General features: G+C 42.7%; 1 protein-coding gene across 1 annotated transcript in view; it reads right to left on the bottom strand.

Moving 5' to 3' along the window:
• Positions 1-695: 695 nt before the first annotated feature.
• The window catches only part of TBC1D9 (TBC1 domain family member 9), an 89,574-nt gene continuing 67,066 nt past the window's right edge, over positions 696-23,203 (bottom strand). The window contains exons 11-21 of the mRNA XM_087816493.1: positions 22,612-22,729; positions 20,802-21,087; positions 20,378-20,507; positions 14,720-14,818; positions 14,479-14,547; positions 10,401-10,641; positions 7,771-7,836; positions 7,113-7,199; positions 3,839-3,913; positions 3,647-3,750; positions 696-2,782 (exon numbers count right to left, since the gene is read on the bottom strand). Coding sequence (XP_087672619.1) covers positions 2,075-2,782; positions 3,647-3,750; positions 3,839-3,913; positions 7,113-7,199; positions 7,771-7,836; positions 10,401-10,641; positions 14,479-14,547; positions 14,720-14,818; positions 20,378-20,507; positions 20,802-21,087; positions 22,612-22,729 — 1,983 coding nt within the window. The 3' untranslated portion in view covers positions 696-2,074. The remainder of the gene's footprint in view (positions 2,783-3,646; positions 3,751-3,838; positions 3,914-7,112; positions 7,200-7,770; positions 7,837-10,400; positions 10,642-14,478; positions 14,548-14,719; positions 14,819-20,377; positions 20,508-20,801; positions 21,088-22,611; positions 22,730-23,203) is intronic.

Consider the following 23,203-nt stretch of genomic DNA (forward strand, 5'->3'; position numbering starts at 1 on the left):
CTCTCCATCTACTACTTTCCCTCGGCTTTAACCACTGAGCGTACCGGCCAGAGCAGGGCTACCCATTTAAACACATGCTTATTCCCCTCCCTAAACTTGAGAGTATCAGATTTTAAAGAGATTTCCTGAGGCATCTTTCAAGTGACTTGAAAGATAGAAACATGATGGAATGTGTAACAACCTTATGAGTCAAGTCAAAGGGCTAGTCACTTGCTTAAACACATGACAAATGTTATTACAGTGCACTAATAGGGATGAAACAGGAATTCTCACCCTTTCATCGAGTATGTAGAATAAGTCAAATACTCAGATAACTAATAAAATTCCCTTCCTTATTTTAAATACGGGCATTCATACGCACATCACTACACACTGTATTTCTTATTTCAAAACGCTTGCCTATGAAAATGTTTACTTCGTCAAAAACGGTTGCCTAATATAATTTCCCCTGCAAAGTAGTGAAAGAAGAATGTTCTTGCCTTAGGTGGGAACTCAAGCTCCCAGATAAAAGCCATGTCTGAGCCTGGCCCGTGTGGCTCAGTGGCTGAGCATCGGCCTACGATCCAGGAGATCGCGCCACATGCCCAGGCCGATCAGTGACTCTCTCTCATCATTGATGTTTCTATCTCTCTCTCCCTCTCCCTTCCTCTCTGAAATCGATAAAAATATATATATATATAAAAAAAAGCCACATCTGAGTATCTGATGTATTTTATTTGTTCACATTTATCTTATTTGAGTTTAACACTACTTCATTTGACAGTTTAAAAATCATTCTGTAAACAAACAAACAAAAATCGGCAGCGACAGCTAAATTAAGGACACAGTGTACAATAAAATAACGGAATGCGTCGAAAGGAATATTCTGAAAAAGCAAAGGACATGTGACCATGATTATGAATTCCATAATAAGAGGGAAAAACCTCCAACATTTGAAACGAGAACAGTAATAAAAAAGAAGCATGACTCCAAAGTGCAGGTGTGCTAGTTTTCATTTCCACATCCATTCAGGAAATAGACAGAGCATACTACGCTTTTATATAAAGTGACAAGTTCTGCTTTAAAACATTCAGTTACGTTATCTTGCAGGTGTGTTTTTTTCAGTCTACATGATCTCTACATTGATTTAATCGGAAAGATGGTCATATGGGACACATGGTATAATTTCTGAAATCTACCAAGAGTATGGAAATGGTAACATTTATTTATTTTTTGCTTTATTTGTAATGAGTAACAAGAAGCTGAAAATCCAGTATCAGAAGCATCTGTACTTTTATTCTATCCAAAAAACCCCCACAAAAACATCCTGAGCCCTCAGTCATCTTCATTGCGGCTTTGATTCTCTGTAACAAAAGACTCTTCCTTTTCACTGAATTCTGGCAGCTGACATAAATAGCTGGTTTTTTAAATGCAAAATTGGTATTTGTCCGAATTGACCAAATAGAACCGTCATTCTGGCATCGTATAAAAATCGCACTTTCATAACTGTTTAGAATCTCAAATGTTTTTCCCCCTTGAAGGGAAATATCTGTTGAATATAATTTTTGAATAGAGGACTTTTTATGAAATATATTTCAAATCTTAAAAAATAGTTTCAATGCTCCCCGACGTGGTCTAGGACTTACCCCAGCTGACAATGCCCATTCCATTTAAGAACACTTCATTTTCCTTACAGCTCTGATTTTCTTTAAAAAGCCCAAATACACAAATGGCCACTGCCTTATTAAGCATTAAGCAGCACTATTTTTTTTTCTTAAACCATGTATACAGCTCGACAGCAAGACTAAGAAGTTTTATAATACACACATATCACGTACAGATTCATCTTTTTTGGAATTCACTGAATATTCTGGTAAATCCCCCTTCCCCCCAGTGAGAGAGTGTCCTGTACCTACAGCGAGGTGTTAAATATTTCTCCAACAGTTCGCACTGTATTGTATTATGAAAACACGAGGTTTCAAGCTGGGTACTAATAAATATTTAATTTAAAAGAAAGAGAAAGAAATCCCAAGACAGGAGAACATAAAAAAAGACCCTATCCCCCCCCCCCCCATCCCACCCCCCGGGAAGGGGCTCAGCCAGACAGGGCTGAGATCTCGTAGTCGCTGGCCGAGGGCAGGGCCTTGCCCATCATTCTGATGTTCTTCGCGCTGGTGATCCTGGTCATCATGCACACGGGCTTGTCAAAGTACCTCACCAGGGCGGGCTCGGTGAGCAGCGAGGCCAGGAACTGCTCGAAGGTGATGGCCCAGTCGCGGTCCAGGCAGGTGCTCCCGGGCAGCGCCGTGGTGCCCTGGCCGCTGCGCACCAGCACCGTGTCCTCCCCGATGTCCTCGCAGTGCAGCTTGTCCTCCTCGTGGGAGCCGGCACTCAGCACCGAGTAGGAGGACATGGAGCTGTCGTCCTTGGTGTCGTCGTCAGAGATGAGCATGGAGGAGCAGGCCCCGTTGTCCCGGGGCGAGGAGTCCTCCAGCTTTATGTCTTCCATCTGCCCTCCCAGCGAGTGTTCCTCGCTGTCACCCGCCAGGCTGGCCGGCTGGGGCTCCACCGACTCCACCCCGTAAGGCTGGCCTGGCCCTTTCTTGGAGAAGAGGCCCTGGCTGCAGGATCCACTGCCCCCGCCGCCAGCCTCCTTCGGAGGCTGGGTGACGAAGAGCTTGCCCACCTCCCCGATCTCCAGCAGGAGGCTGGTCACCGCTGCGGTGGCATGGTACAGCTCCTGCTCGTTGGGGTCCTCGCTGAACATGTTATACATCGTCTTACACAGCTCAATGAACTGCCCCTGAAAGTGATTTGGAAAAGGGCAAAGAATGTCACCATCTGCTGGGGGGCACAGAGGCAGGGCTGCAGTGGCCTGCAAAGCCGTTTGACATTAGGACTCCTGGAAGAGCCCCGAAAAGTCCTGCACACAGGGCAGGTTGATGGGTTATCTAAGGTCTCTTCGCGGATGGTTCCATTTTTTACAATTTAAAAAATTTCCAACACCCGTGAAAGTGGAAAGAATGAAATGAGCCTAGAGTTAAGACTGTGTCACGCAGTTGCTTCCCTAACATTTTTATCCTTTGCTGAAGTATCTCAGGGAAATGCCAGACCTCATCTCATTCAACACGCACACACCTGGGTAGGCACCTTAGTTTCTCCAAGGTTAGCTCAGATCCCCTCTCACACGACACCTCTGTTGGGGACCTTGGACAGAAGAAATGCCTTCCAACTCCCACCCAGAAGACTTACCTGTTTTCTGCTGGGAAAGTTAGCATTTCCATATTGTACTATAATTACCTATATTATTTTATCTTCCTCATTACATTTCAGCTTTTTAAGGAAAATCTGCCAGACATGTTCATAGCTGAGCAGTGTCTTTTGAGTATCCAAGGGTATTTTTAATGATTGAGTTGAGGTGTGTACTCTCAAAATTGGATTTTTCATGATTCACATTTTCTCTGAAGAGGTCATTTTCTCACAACTGAGCATATTTTTGATGCACAAAAATATGCACAGAATAGATGTAAACAGATACTACCAAAGTGCCCCAAACTACCATTATCTTTGAGGGGTATTTACATTTATTTCTGACCAGAAAATACCAAATACCAAAAACCAGAGTTTTTGGGTTTGAAATGAATGAACTGAACTGTTGAGAGCTTACCTGATTCAATTTGGGTAAATCCTTTACATTCTTTGATTTTGACTTATTTTCTGCAGTCCAGAGCCTCAGATAAATACGATTTTCTTGAGAATTTGCCCTCTTCCCTAAAACCCAGACATCAAGAAATAAGACTTCAAATGTCAAGAAGCAGTGCCCAACCAGCAGGAAGGTAAATGTATAGAGAGCCTGTACCTCTGTCCGGCTTCAGACTCACAGTAACGAAGCCATCATCCGCGCTGTGTTTGCTTCTGCTATCCAATCCAACCACTGCCAAGAAATAGTCAGAAGAAAAAAAGTAGACTGTTATGTAATAAACCCATACATTCAGCATTTGTAGCAGAAAACAGAGAAACCACTAGTAGGGTTGCCTGACTTAGCAAAAAACAGAACAGAACAAAAACCAAAACCCAGCATGCCGAATTAAATTTGAATTTAAGATCAACAGCAATTTTTTATTTTTATTTTTTTAGTATAAGTGTGTCCAAAATAGTGCCTAGAACACACTTATGTAAACAAATTATTGACTGCTTATCTGAAATCAAATGTTACGGGGTGTCCCATAATTTATCTGACAATGCTATTTCTAGGTGAAGAAATAACTCCCCCAGAATTCATTGTCACAACTGGGGTCTAGGGTACAATCAGGAAATAAAGGGATGACATAATGATGTCTTCAGAACTTAAAAAAAGGGTGGTGCTTGCCCCCTTTTTTTCTTCCCCTGTTACACTGTCACCCTAACTTCGCATACATGAGACTGATTTTAGGTCAGGCCCCACAAAAGACCAAAAACTCACTTTCTAAAAAGAAATTAAAATCTATGTTGACAAAAGAAAACAAATGTTATATGTTACAAAATTCCTTCAGATTTATAATCTGGCATTTAGAAAATATGACTTTCAGGAAAACCGCTTTTAACTTTTTTTTCCCCATCTTAAAACAGGACATTGCAAGGCACACAAGGACTTCAAAAGAGAGAGGTGGCCAGCACCCCAGCTTCCCTTCAGGGTCAGCAGTGAGGGGGCCTGCAGCACTCCTTCAACCATCCGAAAGGTGACTGACTGGTCTGCCCAATATGTGACCTTGACTGTCTTTAGTGTCAGAGTAATCCCAGAGGCTTTTAAGACTGAGTGAGGACAATGTACTATATGTCATTGAGAAACTCCTCTCCTCTTACTGTTGAAATGATTTAGCAAACAAGTAGAGATATTAAAAACTACCTAATGTACGGTAAGCCCATGCAATGGATATTATACAAACTTTTAAAACCATGTTTTTAGAGAATGTTTAATGATGTGGTAACATGCTTACTGGATTTGAAGTGAAGAAACAGGATATAAAATTGGATAGGCAGTTTGACCCATTATATCTATGTATATATGGTTATAATTGCATACACCAATAAAAAGGACTGAAAAGAAATATTTCAAGATATTATTAGTTGCCTTTGTACTATAAGATTTTAAGATATCTTTAGCTTATTCTATATATTATATATCTATTTTAAAAATTTCAACACAAAGCAATAGTCCTTTTGGAGTCAGAAAAACCTTTTTTGAAATGGATCTTTTAATAACAATTAAATGCTATTGGCACGGGATCATTCCTGAAGCATTGGAAACAAGTGAACCCTTTTCTGAAATGAGTGTCCACTTAAAGATATGGCTAACATTTACTTGTAGCTGAAACGTGATTTGCTAATGATGTTGAGAATATTGTAGGATGTGTAAGGCACGAAGCTTAAAGCCTTACCACATTATCTCATTGAGTCCTTACTACATCCAAAATGACAGCTATCATCTCCATTTTCCACAGAGGAAAACTAGGGCTCAGAGATGCAGGACCCTGCCTGAGGTCACCTAGGTAACAATACGCAGAGCTAGTATTCTGTTCAGAGCTCTGACCCTTAATTTGTATTGCTAATAATAACAGGATTGGATCTGGCTCACTCCTCCAGTTAATGACTTAGGTGCTCACAGTTCAAAAGCAGGCCTCAGCTGTGCTCATTCTGGGATGGCAAGATTTAAGAGGCAAAGGACTTAGGAGCAACCCATGTTTACTGTCAGACTTGGGTAAAGCCATGAAGCTGCCCTCATGATGAATTAGAAGGTAAATAACTGACTGCAGTGTAAGCCGGGAGACGCTGCTTAATCATACAAGACAAAGCAGCATGTGACTGAATACAATACACTGGAGATGTATACACTGAGCTGGGTCATGTCTCTGCGGACCTAATAACCACACAGGCAGCGGTCAGCAAACGCTTTCTGCAAAGGGCCAGACAGTAAATGCACGGTGGGGCAAAAGGAGGTTTACAATTGTCCCTATGGAAAAGAATACAATAATTAAGAAATAATAACACAAGAATCATCTCGGTGTTGTGCATACAACTGTAAACCTACTTTTGCCCACGCTGTATTTTAGGTTCTGCGGGTCGTGTCTCTGTCTCAGCTCTCCATTTCTACCCCCGGGGCATGAAAGCAGCCATAGACAATAAACCAATGAATAACAGCTTGGCTGTCTTCCAATAAAACTTTATTTGTAGGCAAGAAATTTTAAATTTGATATAACTTTCCTGCCATGAAGCTGGGAAATGAGATAATGTAGTGAGGCTTTAAGCATCGCGCCTTGTGATTTTTAAAAAAACATTAAAAACTGTCAAAAGCATTCTGAATGCACAGGCTGTACAAACAGGCCCCGGGCTGAAGTTTACAGAAGCCTGTCACGGAGCAGAGACAGCTGGAAGAGAATGCTTTCTGACACGCACGCTTGTGTGGACTGTGGACAGCAGCACAGCAACCGAATGACGTTCTTACTGAGCCTCACCCGAGGGGGAGAGGAGAGCAAAGCGTATAGCTCGGCAGGACATGTCTTTTCTAAACTAGTGGGACACCATGTCCACGGTCCCTTCCGTGGGCTGAAGTACCTGCCCTCTGATAGTTGCCCAAATTCAAAAATTTTAAAAGAGTAACATATCACAGAAAGACAAATACCACATGATTTCACTTATATGTGGCATCTAAAGAACAAAGTAAATGAACAAACAGAAGATAGACTGATGGTTGCCGGAGGAGAGGAGGGTTGGGGGACTGGGTGAAAAAGGTGAAGGGACTGAGAGGTGCAGATTGATCGTTACAGAGCAGTCATGGGATGTAAAGTGCAGCTTAGGGAGTGTAGTCAATAATATTGTAATAACTATGTATGGGGCCAGGTGGGTACTAGAATTATCGGGAGAATCACTTCATAAATTATAGAAATATCTAACCATACTATGCTATACACCTGAAACTAACACAAAATAATATTGAATGTAAACTGAAATTTAAAGAATTTAAAAAAAGAAAGTAACATATCAAGTAACCACATCTATATACTTCTTTGACTGACTAGCTTTGGAGGCAACTTCTTCCAGTACCAGAGGGCTCTGTGGAAGAGAAATATAGTAGTCCAGTGAAAAACGTGACTTACCATGTGTGCATTCGGGGGTGATATCTTCAAAGAAATACTGAGTTGCTTCAAAAGCAGAATCTGGCTCGTCTTGATCAGAAGATGGCTCTAGAGGGGGCAAGAAAGATCATTCTCAAGCAGGTAGGGCTGTGACTCGTGACTTTGTGCTTTACTTGTTAAAGAAATGACCCAGAGAATGAGGAGCTAAAGGTACACAGGTGGGGTAGGGTCACAATCGAAAGTTTTACCTTACCTCTATCCTAGAGCCAAATCTTCCTCTTATTTTTTTGTTAGATAGATCCCAGCTGGAGGCAAACCTTGTTTAAAACTTAAATTCTCACCATCTTTCCTATTTGTTTCCGTCAGTGCTAGAACTACTCCCCTAGACTCAGCACCTCAGAGTCCCTGGAATCCCATGTGTTGTCAAAGTTATTCCTTCTCTTGCAGAGTCTGCTCTTTGCTATTAACACAACTCATACCTCAGACAGGTAAGTGACCATAGGCTCAAGGACGTATTGACTCAGGAGGTTATGCAAAGAGTTACTGTTCAGTTCATTCTTAGTGACCAATGAGTGATTTTGTGTATCAAAAAGAGGCAAGCAGGTCACACACACACACCCAGAACTTCAAGCCAGGTCACAGTTACAGGTGCATTTGCTGCTGTGTGTGGCTCGCTTACCAGGCAGGACATGCATTTTGTACAGGAGTTTGAGTTTCTCTGTGAGGTCCCCGTGGCAGGCAGCACCTAGAAGTTAAAAAACACCAACATGAAATGTACTGTGTGTGCTAGAAACCCCTCTAGGAGTAGCATTCCCCTGAAAAGTCTACTTTTCACAAATTGAAACCAAAACCCTAGGTGACAGAAGGTCTGGCCAGGGCATGTTTGGGTTAAGAGCTCTGGAACCAGGATTCTTGGTTTCAAATCCTTTGTACTTCCTCTGTGACCTTGGGAGAGTCAATTAGGAAACACAGAGGCTAATACCAAGCGCACGGTCCTAGGGAGCTCTCAGTTGAAACGGACTCATTCACCATCGCACTTTGGGGCCAGTGTTCAGCCAGTTGCGCAGTCACTGACTTCCATTCCATACACTCCCACCTTCTCAATTCATAATGGGTTATGTGTCCAACGACCAGCTGTGTCATAACGTCTGTGACGTGTGTAAGGACTCTGCCTTTCAGCAACACGATCAGAGGAGATACAGCTGATTTATGGTTTTTGATAGTAACCCTTTATTTCTAATTCCATATAGACCATTTATTTGCTCACTGATTTCTAGAAGAATCTTTCTGGGGATTGGTATTAAAATTACTGATCCATCTTCACCAAAATGCATTTTTTAATTTTTAAAAGCTTGAACAGAATCTCTCTGTTCTAGGTCTTCTTGTCTTATTTCCATAACTGTAACTGACCCACGTGCCTGGCAACTGCTCAGAGCTCTCCCAGTCATCTGGACTGGAGCTTACTTTGCTTAAGAACTTCACTGCATTTTAAGAAGCTTATGTATTTTTTCCCATGTTTTCACTCTCTTGGATCTCTCTTTCCTTTCTTGAAGATTTTGAAAAGTATTTTTCTTATTGGAGTTGACTGCACTAAGTAAATTAGATATTTACATTTATTTCTATCACTTCCTACAAGCAGAACCTGCCTCTTTTTCCCCTTCCTTGTTCTTGTCCAAAGATATTAAAACAACAACAACACCCTTTTCATAGACACTGATATGACAGTAAGTAGTTACCTTGGGGCAGAAAACGTCAGGATAGGGTCAAAGGGGTCCTTAGCCTTGTCTGGATTGCCCCACTTTTTAAAAAAGCGGAATGTACTTAAGTATTCTTTGTGTACTTAAAAATTAATACCTCCTTCTTCCTTAAAAAAAAAAAAAAATAATCCTGCTTGCTGTCTTCAGCATGGAGCAATTAGAAAAAATGAGCTTCTGGATTAGCACTCATCGAATCCTGGGCCCAGCATGTACGAACTGTGCCGTCCAGTGCAGCTCAGTAATGGGTACATGCTGACTTTCTAAAAACTATGCCCCAGCAAGTTACTTAACGTTTCTGAGCTTCCATTTCTTTAACTGAAAATGGGGATGCTAATAATAAGCAGGTAGGTAATAATAGTAACAGCACAGAGTGTGCCTCACGACAGCTTTGTTGTGTGTCCTTTAGGCACATTAAATAAATACACATGAAGCATGAGGGCCGTGCCTGGCTCAGAGTAAACGCTGTGTAAGGGTTAGGCATCATTACTGCTGTTACCTCCAGGGGCTGCAGTTTGGATGAAATGATTAACAGCAGAACAGTGCCTGCCCCTAACCAAGGCTAATTCCTCCATGCTACCCCTTTAAGCATATTTATGAGTACTTTACACCCAAGTAATTCTTTTTCTTACCTAAGAGGACCTCATCTACACCCCCTTGCCTTTGAAAGACGATCAGCTTCCTCTGGCCTTTCAGTCTTTCAGTCACTATTCTGAAAGACTTAGGGCACTTTTTGGAACCACCATTGTCTGTGTGCCCGACACCTTCATCTCTCCCTGGGCATGTCACTTTAAAGTACTTGGCCCAATCACCAAGTGGCACAATCAGAATAAAAACATTTTTCCTTCTTATCTCATTCTGGCAGCCTGACATAATGCCTGCTACACCCACAACTCCTATCAGCGGGCCAAGCTCAACTACGAGGTAGCTTTTCCTCTCAATTTTAAGTGGATGAGAGTCCACTGGGATAGAGGGCAGTGAACAGTCAGGCAGCGAGGCTGACAGGCAGAAACTACACGTGGCTCTGGAGGCGTGGGTTCTCACGAGGGACCTGCCTCCCAGCAAACTGGAGAGAAAAGGCTGCCCTGCAGACAGTGGAGCTATTGTGGTTTTCTCAGCCCTTTATTAAAAAAAAAAAATCACAAAATGCTTTTATGAAATTTTATGAAACATATTAGATATAATAAACACATAATCTTTTTTTTGTCCAAGAAAAGCAATCCTCCCAAACATTTCTTTTTCTCCTGTAAAGTTATCATGGCCTGCGGTTTCAGTGTTTAGGTTGGCATTTTATTGTCTTGCAAATTCTCTGATGACGTGTTTAAACTAGTGCTGGGGACTACCTAATGTTGAAGGAAATGATTTAATCATATAATATACCCATTAGCTCAAATGAATTTTACAGTCAGTTTGCAAACCCTAAAATGTGCCGCTCGGCCCTCAGACCCCAATCTTCTGAGGCAGTGCAGGCCGCGGCCCTGGGGCAGCGCCGAGAGCCGAGGATGTCACTACCCGTGATCCCCTCCCAAATCAGGCAGTCACATCGCATCCTTACTCAGCCCGGCGACAAACTCTCGGAAGTTAATCAGAGAGTCTCCATTTTCGTCTAGTAACTGGAATAAGCGGGAGGCCAGCACGTCAGAGTGAGTTCCACAGGCCCAGGGAAAGAGAAGAGCAAACATCCCCTTGAACTGCTCGAAGTCAATGCGATACTGTTCGAGGTAAGGCAGGCTGGGGTCGTGCCGGTCCAGCGCGTTGCTGCTCCCGCCCCAGTAGCAGCTGGTTAGATGTTCTGCCTGAAAACAAACAAACACAACAGGATGTTCTGGGGGACTCTATCCCGCAGCAGATCCCAGGAAGAAAAGGCCCACCTTCAAGTTTGGAAAGAGGCTTCTGGTCAACCCCTGTGCATCTCCTGGAGCACTGCTCTGGTCTCAGGGCCCCTCTGTTTTCTTGTTCCGCTCCTATCTCCACTTGACCACCCCCACAAGCTCTATGGCAACCATCTCTGCAGTTAACATTGGGCATGAAAGATCTGGTTCAGTTACTGGAGTAGGAGAAGAAAGGAGGGGAGCCCCTCACTCCAATCTTCTTCCTCTTATACACACTCTCACAAGCATTTTAAGAATAACTCCCATGAAGATAAATACTTTTCTTGTTTAAAAGAAATAAAGAGAATGTTAACCTGAAAAGGATCTATCATCTAGGCCATGTGACCATCTTGGTCTCTAGGTGAGAATGGCTCACACAGGTCACCCAACCCGTTAGCCAAAGCAGGCCATAATGACATTTTGAGTGTCCCAGTTCATAGTTTACTGTCCCATATACCCCCTGCTTCCTGGTCACCAAAATCACACAAATATCATCCTAGCCATACAGGACTCAAGCTACTAGGGTGTGGTCCTCCTGTTTCCCACATCGGACAATAGCTCTAGAACAAGTGTGGGTAGGAGCCACCGGGCTGAAGAGAGAGCGAGCTTCCTGTTTCTGTCCTTGGAAGCAAGGCAGCCTCTTTCCTCCCGAGGTCATATTGATTCTGGTAGAAATAGACACCGGTTCTAGGAAGACCGCAAAGATAAAACATATAGAAAGGACCGGTAAGAAACTCCCTGCCCCTCCCCAGACGTTTACGTTAGCTCTGGATGGTAGGTGGGGGGAAGGGAGGGCATGAGACGGGGGCTGCATTTTTATTTAATTCCTGATTTCACTGAGCAGTTCACTGTGAGCATGCATAGATATTGCAACAGAGAAAAACACTTTCGGAACTGTTTGCTCCCCCTCACCCAGAGGTTCTGAAAAGGGGGAGGGAGTCTGTGGTGAGTGTGTAGCTCTTCCACTTTGCTTGCTGCTCTCACTTACAAAGGAGCAAAGACCACCAATGGCTTTATCACAGTGGTTTACTGGGAATTGTAGCTAATAAGCTAGAAAAGAGGAGTGGGAGTAGGGACAAGAGGAGGAAGGGGAGGTGGAGAGAAAATGGGCTTGGGGGTGAATTCCTGGCTACGGGTGGAGGCAGGGATGATGTCAGAGGGAAGGAGGTGGAGGCTGAGGTCCAGGGGGCTGCGTGGGTTGGGCTGTACCCTGATCCATCACCAGTGATGCCCAGCAACCGTCTCTGGGTGGCACATGTTGGTGACACATCCCTGGGAGGGGTCCCCTTTACCCGAGTGATGTCAGGGGATAAAGGTTATCCAGGGCATTTCTTCCTAAGACACCCAGGTGACGCTGGAACCAGCCTGAATGTGGTGCAGGCACTTTCACGGTGCTCACAACCATCAGGAAGGGCAAGCCATGAAGGTGACTGTCATCCCCCTGCCCTGTGCTGAGATTCTAGTCCATCACCTGGGGAGCAGGGGCTCAGAGATTAAAAAAGGAATGAAGTGATGAATTTGGAAAGAGTTCAAAAGAAACTAGGGCAAAGGGGTCCTGGACCACATTTTCCACCAAATCTGCATCAGGGTGGTGGCCTTTCACCTTTTCCACCAAGTTTTAGGCCAAAGCCCAACAGTAAGTGCTTTGGGGGAGGACTGCATCTTTCCTTTGCATCTGTAGGAACCCTCCCCCCTCCCACCGCCCTGAAACTGGCTTTTTAAAGACCTGAAAGGTCTGGTTGGGTGGGTGTCTGACACATAGTAATGTCTCCATGAATTAAAGCCAGTTAAAGTGTTCAAAAGACTCAAGAAAGGGTCCATAACTCAAGTTTTTATCTTGGTTCCACAGTACCAGACTCCTTCCCATCCTTGATACCAATCAGGGTCTCAAGCTCTTTCTCGGGGTGGGGAACTTGTGTTTGTCAACACACCCTTAGGGCAGGGTTTTGGAGCATAAGAAAAGCAGGCTTTCTTCAGGCACATCCTAAGGTACAGATAACACACCTTGTACCTGGAGGTGCACAGACAAGAGTGAAGGGTACTCAGGTAAGAAGACGTGGCAACACCGATCTCTGGATCTGGGACTTCTCCACTGGCAGCCCTGGCCCTCCTTTTCCAGGTGTCCCCCAAAGTCGGCCTCCTCTTTCTAATGCCATAGCCCTTTCCATTATCTGTCGGTGGTCCTGCTCTCTCCAGCTGCTACTCCCAATTCTGTTTAGTTACCTCCGATCCTAGCCCTATCTCCCCACCCCCCTGTGAAGCAGATCTCTTCCAGTCCTCACCTCCCTTTAGAATCTGATCTCAGCTGGATCATTTTATTTTTTTTGTTTTGATCCAACTTGGATCATTATGTTTTTCTTTATGAAACAAAGAAAGACCCCTTCCTTATGGATAACCACTTAAACCAAGCAATTAGCTGCAGGGCCTTAGGTGTATGGATAAAACGTGAATGAGACGGTACACTATGGAGGCTTCTCTCTCAGGTGCTGAATGGAGGCTGGGGGGGGGCACTGTTGTCCACTCTGTGGGTCACGGGGCTGGGTGGACAAAGCACATCGCTAACCAGCCATGAAGCCTCAATCTCTCTGTGCCCATAGCCAAAGCATGGAGAGTGTGCACCAGATTGATAATTGATCACTATTTATTTCTGTACTCAACATACATGTTAGGGACACCTACCAGGGACAGACACTATGCGGGGCACCAGTGAAACTAAAATAAACAGAACATCCTGAGCTAGGACATTCTCTGATTCTAAGTTCTAATAGTGTTCAACTCAGATCTTTATGTTGGAGCCTTTATGGTTTGTTCCCACACTATCTTTGGGTTGGGGATCAAACCTGCAACCCAGGTGAGTACCCTGGACCAGGAATTGAACCCACAACTCCTTGGTGCATGGGCCAGTGCTCCAACCACTGAGACACACTGCCCAGGGCTATTCCTATACTATCTTTACAGTCCTCAGTACAGCCAAGTTTAGTTCTGCCAGCAAATGACACTGTATACAAGAAACTACCCAGTTAGAGCTCATGATAAAATTGGTATCTGCATAAAAGGCATCTTTTAAAACTTTTTCCCCTGTGAATTGCACATTTTTACCTAAGATGTTGATAATGATGGTTATGACTAAACTTTTCCCTAAAGAAAAAAAATCTGCATTGCTCTATTTACTAACATAATTTCTTCTTCGGGATCAAGACTGGTATGGGACAAATTATGAAATGGAAATCACAAAAATTTAACCAATGTGGCTTTTCCTTTGACATGTGAATAACTATTCTTACTAGTTACGTATCTTTTTAAGGGTGCTTTAATGTAGCTTAAATATAAGAAATTACAATTTGCAAAAGTTTCAGGCAGAATTTAAACTCAATTGCCATTATTCTAATGAGTCTTACACAGGGGTGGGCAAAGTGGGTTAACAATTGTTCGTATAAAAAAGACATGCAGGTTATGATTATAATAATACAAGAATAAACTGTTTCATATATTCACAGCTGTAAACCTACTTCTGCACATCCCTATAAAGTAATACTCTATTTTCTTAAGTGCAAGGAAATTGCTAAAATATCATATGGAGTAGAAGCCAAAACATCAACTTAAATGAGAAAAGTATGTTTGTTTTTCACGTTAGTATTCCATTTTTACACTGTCAGCTCTACGTTCACACTTTCCCTTAAAAATTTAACAAAAAAATCTAGAATTACTAAAATGAACTTTTTTTATTCCCCTGAATGTACATGAATTTGCTTGGAAACTCACCTTGAAAAGAGCATAAAGTTCTTCTAGCTCATCAATGGTAAAGGAAGTTTCTGTCACAATGGTTCGTACCTATAAAGATAATAAATACAACAACTTTCACAAACTCCAAAATGTCATATTGGGCAAGTTCCTGATTTTCTTCTAAGTCATCATCAGTGTGTCAAGCAGGGATTTATAAGCCGGTAGGAGTGCGAGGAAGGATGTGGGGAGATGGCCACCCGCTGTTTCTCGAAGGACTCACCACATTCCGCTTGGTAGTATCCTCCAGTGTCTGGATCACCTTCAGTCTCTGTTTGAATCTCATCTGCTCAATCAAATCTGCCCGGATCGTTCCAAATTTCTGGAAAAGAGCAAGATTGGCATTTCCAAGAAACCTGCTAAAGCACCCAGCGTTGTGTCTGCAGGACTGATGGAGACACAATCCTGATACATATGAGAAATTTATTGTCACATGACAGATATGCTAGACTATACCTTTACTTACTATTAACCTTTATTTATTCTGAAGCCATTTAACAACTATAAATAAATAAGAGGAGATTCTCATGCTTCTGGGCTGTTGAACTAAATTTCAAAGCCAATGAGTCTTCCTGAATTCCACAGTTCATGGGGGAAAAAAGGGGCTAAATAAGGTTATAAGAGCCATTTACGTACAAAAATCCTTTAAAAGAGGAATTTTCTTGACGAGGAGAGAGGAAGTATCTAAGGCTCACAGACTGGGAGGTTGGAAGGAATGTTGGTGTGAGGCTCCCTGCTCCGTATCTCTAGTTCAATAGCATTTGTCCTGGTCCAGAACCCAGTGCTTCTGGGTGGCAGACACGGTGAGCTGGCAATCATTCAAACTCTGAAGTGCCTAGCATTGACTGAGTGTATGCTGAACTAACTTTCAAGTCAAATGAGTCTTCCAATCTGAAGGTAGAGAAAGAACACTTAAGATGTTACATCTTAGTGGTGCGAAAGAAAAACAAAGACGTCCTGCTTAAAGCATGAAGCTTAATCCATGGGAGCAATGGCCGCATTGGCTAAAGACATTTAAAGAATAAAGAAAAAGTTGACAGTATCAAGTGCTGGCAAGGGTATGGTGTAACCAAAACTCTCTCTCATATACTGCTGCTCAGAGTATCAACTGGTACAACCATTTTGAAACTCTGTCTGGCACTATCTATTAAATCTGAATAGATATATACCTATCACCCAGAAATTCCTCTCCCTAACTATATACCTCGAAGAAAAGTGTATATGCTCTTTACAAAAAGACACATACTAGAATACTCATAGTGCCACAATTAGTCAAAAGCAAGAAACCACTCACTCAAATGCTCATTAAGAGTAGTGTGGATAAATAAATTATGGTACTGTCACTATACAGCAATGAGAATGAACAATTTGGATAAATCTCACAGTCATAATGCTGCAATATACCAGAACCAAAAGAGAACATTCTGTATAATTTCACTTAAATGAAGTTTGAAAAACAAGCCAAACTAATCTATGGTAATAAAAGTCAGAAGAATTATCAACCTTGGCTGGAAAGTGACAAGAAAGGGACACAAAAGGCATTTCTGGGGTGCTGGTATTAATCTGGGTAACGGTTACATGGGTATGTCTAACGGAAGGTTTAAAAAGAGTGCCTTGTACATCCATACCATAGAATACTGTTCAGAATTTTTAAAAAAACAAAAACCTATTGACATACACAATGACTTGGATGAACCTCAAAGAAATTATGACGGGTGAAAAAAGAAAAATCTCAAAAGAATATATGTTGCATGATTTTATTTGTGTAACAATCAAATAACATAATTACAGAGCTGGAGGATGCATTAGTGGTTGCCAGGGCTAGCAATGGGGCGAGAGGGGGTGTGTGGCTCTAACGGGATCATATGAAATAGTTTTCTGTGATGGCTCAGCTGAGTGTCTTGGTTTTGGTGGTGGTTATGCAAAGCTATGCATGTGACACAACTGCATCAACTACACACACACACACACGAATAAGTGCATGTATGACTGGGAAATCTGAATAAGCTGTGTGGACTGTGCCAGGGTCAGGTTCTTGGTGTTGACTCTGCACCGAGGTTGTCTGGGATGTGAGCACTGGGGAGGAGGGGTCGGGGGCAGAAAGTGCAGGTCGCTTCCCTGCACGTGTCTTTGCTACCTCCTGTGGATCTATAATTATTTCAAAATAAAAGTGGTGTGTTTTGGTTTTTAAAGAGTGACTTTGAAGTAACGGTGTAACCTTTCAGGACAGACGGTGCTGAAGCAATCTGAAAAGTGAGCGACAATCAGGGAGTTGAGAACTTACCTTTCAGCTCAAGAACAGAATTGGTACAGGGTGGGGCAAAAGTAGGTTTATAGCTGCGAGTATGCAAAACACAGTAAGCTTATTTATTAATTATTGCACTGTGGTGGCCATATGCCTGTTGTAAGGTCTTTTATTAATGTGTCCTGTGCCTTCCAGAAAGCCCATCTGAGTGTCTGAGTCCAAACTGAGGCTGGGACTTCATCTTTTACTTCTGGATAACCCTACAGGGACTGTAGTGCCTCACCTACAGGTCCAGCCCAGAGGAAAACTGTCTGTCAAACCATCTCTACAATCCTTTCCAGTGGGGGCTGGGGAGGGGGCACCATGAGTGAGATTTTCCCCTCCAGGCATTATGAATAGAGTCATCATCTCTACTCACCAGGAAAAACTGGATCAATATATCAGAGCAACCTCCCAACAACTGGGGGGCACTTGACCAGGTCTCAAAGCTGAATGTGCTCCAGTATTTTTCCTGCTATTCTATTCACCAGCTGATTATTCCGAAGCACAGAAAGAAACGTTACGAGCCTCAGAACTCTGGTGTCATGGGTCCGTCCAAACCAGGTTACCACTGGCTGTGCGACGAGCGGCCCCATTCTGCAACTAGGGCAGTGACTCTCAGTCCTCACCGGGCACTAGAATCAGCTGGAGAACTTTTAAAAAATGCTTATTCTTGGCCTCATGCCAGAGATTCGGGTTGAATTGATCTGCAATGAAGCCTGGTAATTTACATTTTTTAAAAATTGGTTTAAAAATTTTCTTTTGGTTAATCCTCACCTGAGGATATTTTTTTCCATTGATTCTTTTTAAGAGAGAGTGGAAGGGAGGGGGGGATGGAGAAAGAGAGAAACATTGATGTGAGAGAAACATATCAATTGGTTGCCTCCTACCAGGGCCAGGAACCAACCCACAACCCAGGCACGTGCCCTTGACCAGAACTAAACCCTTGACCCTCTGGTCCCAGGCCGACGCTCCTAACCACTGAGCCATGCTGGCCTGGGCTGGCTGTAAAATTCTTAAAGTGATTTTAAAGGATTGAAAGCCACCAATCCAAAGGTTAGGTGGGGAAAAAAAAGGTATTCTTTTTAGAGTGATCTGTAAGGCATTGAAGAGCCATCGGAAACTTATGAGCAAAGGGTGACACTAAGCAGAGAAAAGAAAAAATAAATAAAAGCAATCACCGTGCATTGAAAGACTAGGTAATGCAGGCATCGATATAGATGAAAGGGGCTGTCTACCCAGGCAGAGGAAGGAAACTGCCCTGTCCTGTGATAGGATTCCTGGCGGCCTAAGGGCCACCATTAAGGATCAGTTGGAGGAGATGTAAATGGAAATCAGCCCTTGGTCTCGTCTCCATTCTCTTCCCTTTCCCATTAAAAATGAGCCAAGCGCTGATCTCAGCATGATGTTAGCTCATCCGCTGTTAAGAATGAAGCTGAGTTTCCACACACTAAGCTTTAGTACTTTGGTCCAGAACTCTCTTAACAATAAAGGTTTCAGAAGATGCCTTTAGAAAAACAACCTACAGCTATAAAAACTATTGCCTTTAATCAACTGGACTCTGTCTGGAAGAATAATCATCCACAATTTCCCATAGAGCACTCCCCAAAAGCCCTGGGGTGATGATTTAAAAAAACACCATATGTTATGATGTTATGATGATAACCAGTTTTGGAAAGAGTGCAGTGGAACAGCCATGCTTAATCTCCATTAGAGGAAATGTAAATTGGGACAATCTTCATGAAAACGGTGGTGTGTGTCAAGAGCATGGAAATAATTCATACATTTTGAGCCATGGCTGTAAATCTTTTCCTAAGAACGGACACTAAGAAAATAATCAGAGATGTGGTATCTGTGTGCAAGTTTATCACACAACATACACCATATGATATATATACACAATAATGAATATTTGGAAGCAACCAAAGTAAATGTTCAACAAAAGGGGACCAGCTAAATAAACTTTGGTACCTCATTAAAGCAGAATACTAAGAATATATTAAAACCATGCCTCCAGACAATATTTAATATACAGGTGTCCCCCCAAAATGTATACACACTTTAACAGCTACTAGCTCAATTTTGAAAATGAAATGTATTTTAATAAACACTATCTTTATAATTATTCAAAGTGTGTTTATATATTTTGGACACCCTATATTAGCAAATGCTCATATATATTTTACATGAAAAATGGAATGATGCAAAGCTCTTTTATTTTTTTATTTTTTAATCCTCCCCCAAGGATATTTTTTTCCATTGCTTTTTCAGAGAGAGTGGAAAAGAGAGAGAGAGAGAAAGAGAGGGAGAGAGAGAGAGAGAGAGAGAGAAACATCGATGTGAGAGAAACACACTGACTGGTTGCAAGTTCAAAACTGAGGTACGTGCCCTTGGCTGTATTCGAATCCCAGACCCTTCCGTCGGCAGGCCAACGTTCTAACCACTGAGCCAAACTGGCCAGGGCGCAAAGCTCATCATGTAGGAATTTATCTTTTAAGTGTGTATTGCAAATATAAAAACATACTTGAGGGAAATATGGTGAAATGCTCATAAGATGTAGTATATATTTTTCTTCATATTTTCCCATAGTTCCTACATTTTTTAAATAATAAACATGCATGACTTTTATGATTCTAAAACATACTAAAAATGTTTTGTTTTCAATATACGTAGAGTGCCAATGAACACTTCTAAAAGTAATAAATTACCAGTCTTCTTCCCTTTATGAGTGAAGGACAATCATTTCTGAAAAGGGTTCTGTATCCATACCATTTAAAAAACACACACGCCAATTTCTTGATTCTAAGAAGGACTTTCTGACCTCAGCCTGTTCCTCACTATTTGTCCCTTATCCAGTTGTTGGAATGCTGACATATACCAGACATATGATCTTAAAACATCTGTAGGGGGCACAGTGTGCTCAGCAGAATATTCATGCTCTTTCCTAATCATCATTTCTGTAAAAGTTTGCAAAGCTAAGGATCAGGAAATGAAGAAACAATGAGGAGTCATGGGCACGAGTCCTTGGGGCTCCACAGGCCACCGGATGCTATGAGACACATGGCACTGTAGTTCCTTCACCTTGAGCAGCTCTACTTTGAGATTCAAGACCAGATCCAGGGTCATGGGGGCCAGAAGGCAGCCTCCCCCACCAGGCCAGGCAATTCTAGGGGAATCGTAGGGCTGGCTCCTCTTTAGGATGGTGCAGGGTATTCTACGTGCCTTGGACCTAAGTACTTGGCATGAGAACAGGCAGTGAACTGGTTTGTGCAGGTCAACCTCCCCACGCCTGCTCTCAACAGCCCCATCTCAGTCCACCCAGAGTTGAATCTGAGCTGCTACTTGATCAGGTTTCAGGGTGGGCATAGGAACCGGGGGGAGCGCTTGTCATGCCATATGCTCCATGGTACTATACCCAGCAGAAGTCATGGACCCCATTCAGTGTCCATCTCTGCAGCTCAAAGCTATCAGCTGGCAGGTAGCTACTTGCTCCAGCAACTAGTTCTCAGCAGGTAAAAGGAAGCAGGTACACCCAGGGGTCAGCAACGGGAGTGACACTCAGAGAGCTGTGCCACTGAGCCAGGAAACAAGACCTACCTCATAGGAGGTTCTGATGAGCCTGAAGATGTCCACCTCGGGGTAAGGCTCCACGTCATCACTGAGCAGGGAGTGGAGGTGAGGAATGGGAGGCAGCGTGCTGTCTTTATTGGTCACACTGTCTAAATACCTGGGAGGAGAAACGGATCAGCTGTCACTGGGAGGCTAAGCTGGAATTCTCCCATTACAGTTCTCCACACATTTTCTGCAAATTCTGCACTTGGAAACAAAAGACTAGAATTTCCTTCATTAAATGAAATTGCTTTAACTTCTAAAAACAAAGCATACGGAAATATATCCTCAGCCACTGAGAGAAATAGGCATGATGACTACCACAAGCCACTTAAGACTCATGAAACCCAGGAGGTAGACGAAAGCGCAGGGCAGAACCAGGCGTGGCTGTCAAGGAGCCTGAGTACACTACCTTCCCAAAACGGTCATGGCCTCCCCGTCGTCCTTACAGTTCAACAGTTTGTCCACATTTGCATCCAGCACAGCCAGGGCCAGCTGGAATATCACCTTGATTCCTTCATAGAAGAAACAGTCGACAACCACAACTGCACTCTCAAAGGGCATCACGCTGAGAAACAGGGTAAGGAACCAGGACAGGGAGATGGTGGAAATCACGCCCAGGTCCTGCATGCAGTCGTAGAGCTGGGGGACATAGTCTCGTGCCAGTTCCTCGAAGACACCCTGGTCCACCAGTGCACCTGCAGCGGAGTGGACACAAGGGCTCTGGGTGAACCCCCTGAGCCTTCTTACTGATGCACCCAAGCCAATGGCTTGACTAAAATAATCCAGTTCACAACTGCTGCTTTTTATGGTGGGGAAAGCAGGACAGGAAGACCCCAGAAAGGGAAGATGCAGCCAGAACTAATCTGGTGACTAGGCTGTGCTGACACCTTGGTCTACAACATATTAACTAGAAGGGAGACAGAACTCTGCTCCCTTCTCTGTTTTGCTATTACTATGTTACTAGTTACTATTACTAGTCACTATGTTACTAGTCAGTGTTATTATGTTACATATTTCTATGTTACTAGTTACTGTGTTACTATGGTACTAGTTACTATGGTACTAGTTACTATGTTACCACATTACTAGTCACTGTTACTAGTCATTGTTATTAGTCACTAGTCACTATGTTACATGTTACTATGCTTCTGTGTCACTAGTTACTTTGTTACTGGTTAATATGTTGTAGACCAAGGTGTCAACACAGCCTAGTCACCAGATTAGTTCTGGCTGCATCTTCCCTTTCTGGGGTCTTCCTGTCCTGCTTTCCCCACCATAAAAAGCAATAATACGACAGCTGTGAAGGTTATTGAGAAAGTCAGTTTACAAAAATTACATGACATACAATCATTATTTTGTTGGCAACAATTTTGGTTAAGCATGAAATGTATATCTAAGTGGTTCTATTTCTTGGCAAACTCTTATTTTTTAAAAATTGCTCTTCTGGATGCATGCTCCCCACCTATGAATTCTTTTTCTTTAATGACTGTTTTTTTAAACCTAAAAGCATGCCAGCTGTACACATTCATGATCAACTTACTGACGTTTCTAAAGAATATTTTCAATGAATCAAATTAGGGTGCAAAGGTTTAGAAATGAAGATAGAACATGGAGGAAAGCATAAAGCATACATTTTACTACACTAGCAACAACAACCTTCTGCCAATGGACAAGCTTGTTGTTGCTAGTGTAGTAGAATGTATGCTTCAAGTTTGTACTACACGAATGTCTAACACTTGTGGGGAGTGTAGGAGTAACTGCAATTCTTTGTTTAAATGCTCACAATTGTTGTTTGCAATGAAACCAGTTCTGAAAAATACCTTAGAGACATAGTTTCTGGCTAAACTGTTATATGCTCTTTTATCCACTCCAGAGAGCCCCTCTTTTTTAATACTTCTGCTTCCCATAGATTCTATACTCTTCATGAAATAACTTTATGTCAAACCTTTTTTGTTGATGGCTGGTGAGCGTAGCTCTCATGGGTCACAGAGTGACACCCATGTCAAATGTTTCCTAAAAGAATTTTTGTAACAGTGACACATGTGGGTTCTCTTAAGTTCCACAGGGCTCCTTTATATACAATCTGTATCGAATCAAGCCCCCTTAGTCTGAGACTCTCTTGGCTAACTGGTGGCTGGAAATTGTGTTCCAGCTGGTATCGGGGCTCTATAAACACCTTGATGAGCTATGGATTAAAACGTTAAGCATGTGCCGCGTACCAACAACCCTGGTGTTGTAGTAATCAGGAAGCATGCGCTCGCACAGAGCCACCAGCAGCCAGAATGCCTCCTCCTCTTTGGCATAAAGCAGCAGCACTGATGTGACAATATTCATGGCCTACAAGAATGAAAGGGATGTCATCAAACACATTTTAACAAATACGCAATTTGTTAACCTAAGCAATTACTGAGTTAGTCTCACAGGGGCCAGCACACTTCTTCTGTAAAAGACCAGACAAAATATATTTAAAGGCCTTGCAAGCTACACACATACATATTCCTTTGAGTTTTGTTTTGTTTACAGCCCTTTAAAAATGTAAAGCCGCTTAGTCCTAGGCCTGTAAGTGGTAAGGGCTTTCAGGAGCACCAGTCTTCATCCCAGATGGGACAGGCAAACCCTCATTCAAAAATTTTGCCCAGAGGCTATTTGACAAAGCTTTTAACATGCTAAAATCTGGGTTGGCTTAATCTTTAATTCCCTGAGGTACAGAATTCCTTTTTAATCCATCTTAATGGTTTCTATAACCAGGTACACATGGCCTGAGGCTCTCCTCCGAGAACAATGAAACCTTTTAAACTTAGAGCCCTGGCC

Source organism: Miniopterus natalensis, chromosome 4 (genome assembly GCF_054644295.1).
Source record: "Miniopterus natalensis isolate mMinNat1 chromosome 4, mMinNat1.hap1, whole genome shotgun sequence".
Lineage (NCBI taxonomy): Eukaryota > Metazoa > Chordata > Mammalia > Chiroptera > Miniopteridae > Miniopterus > Miniopterus natalensis.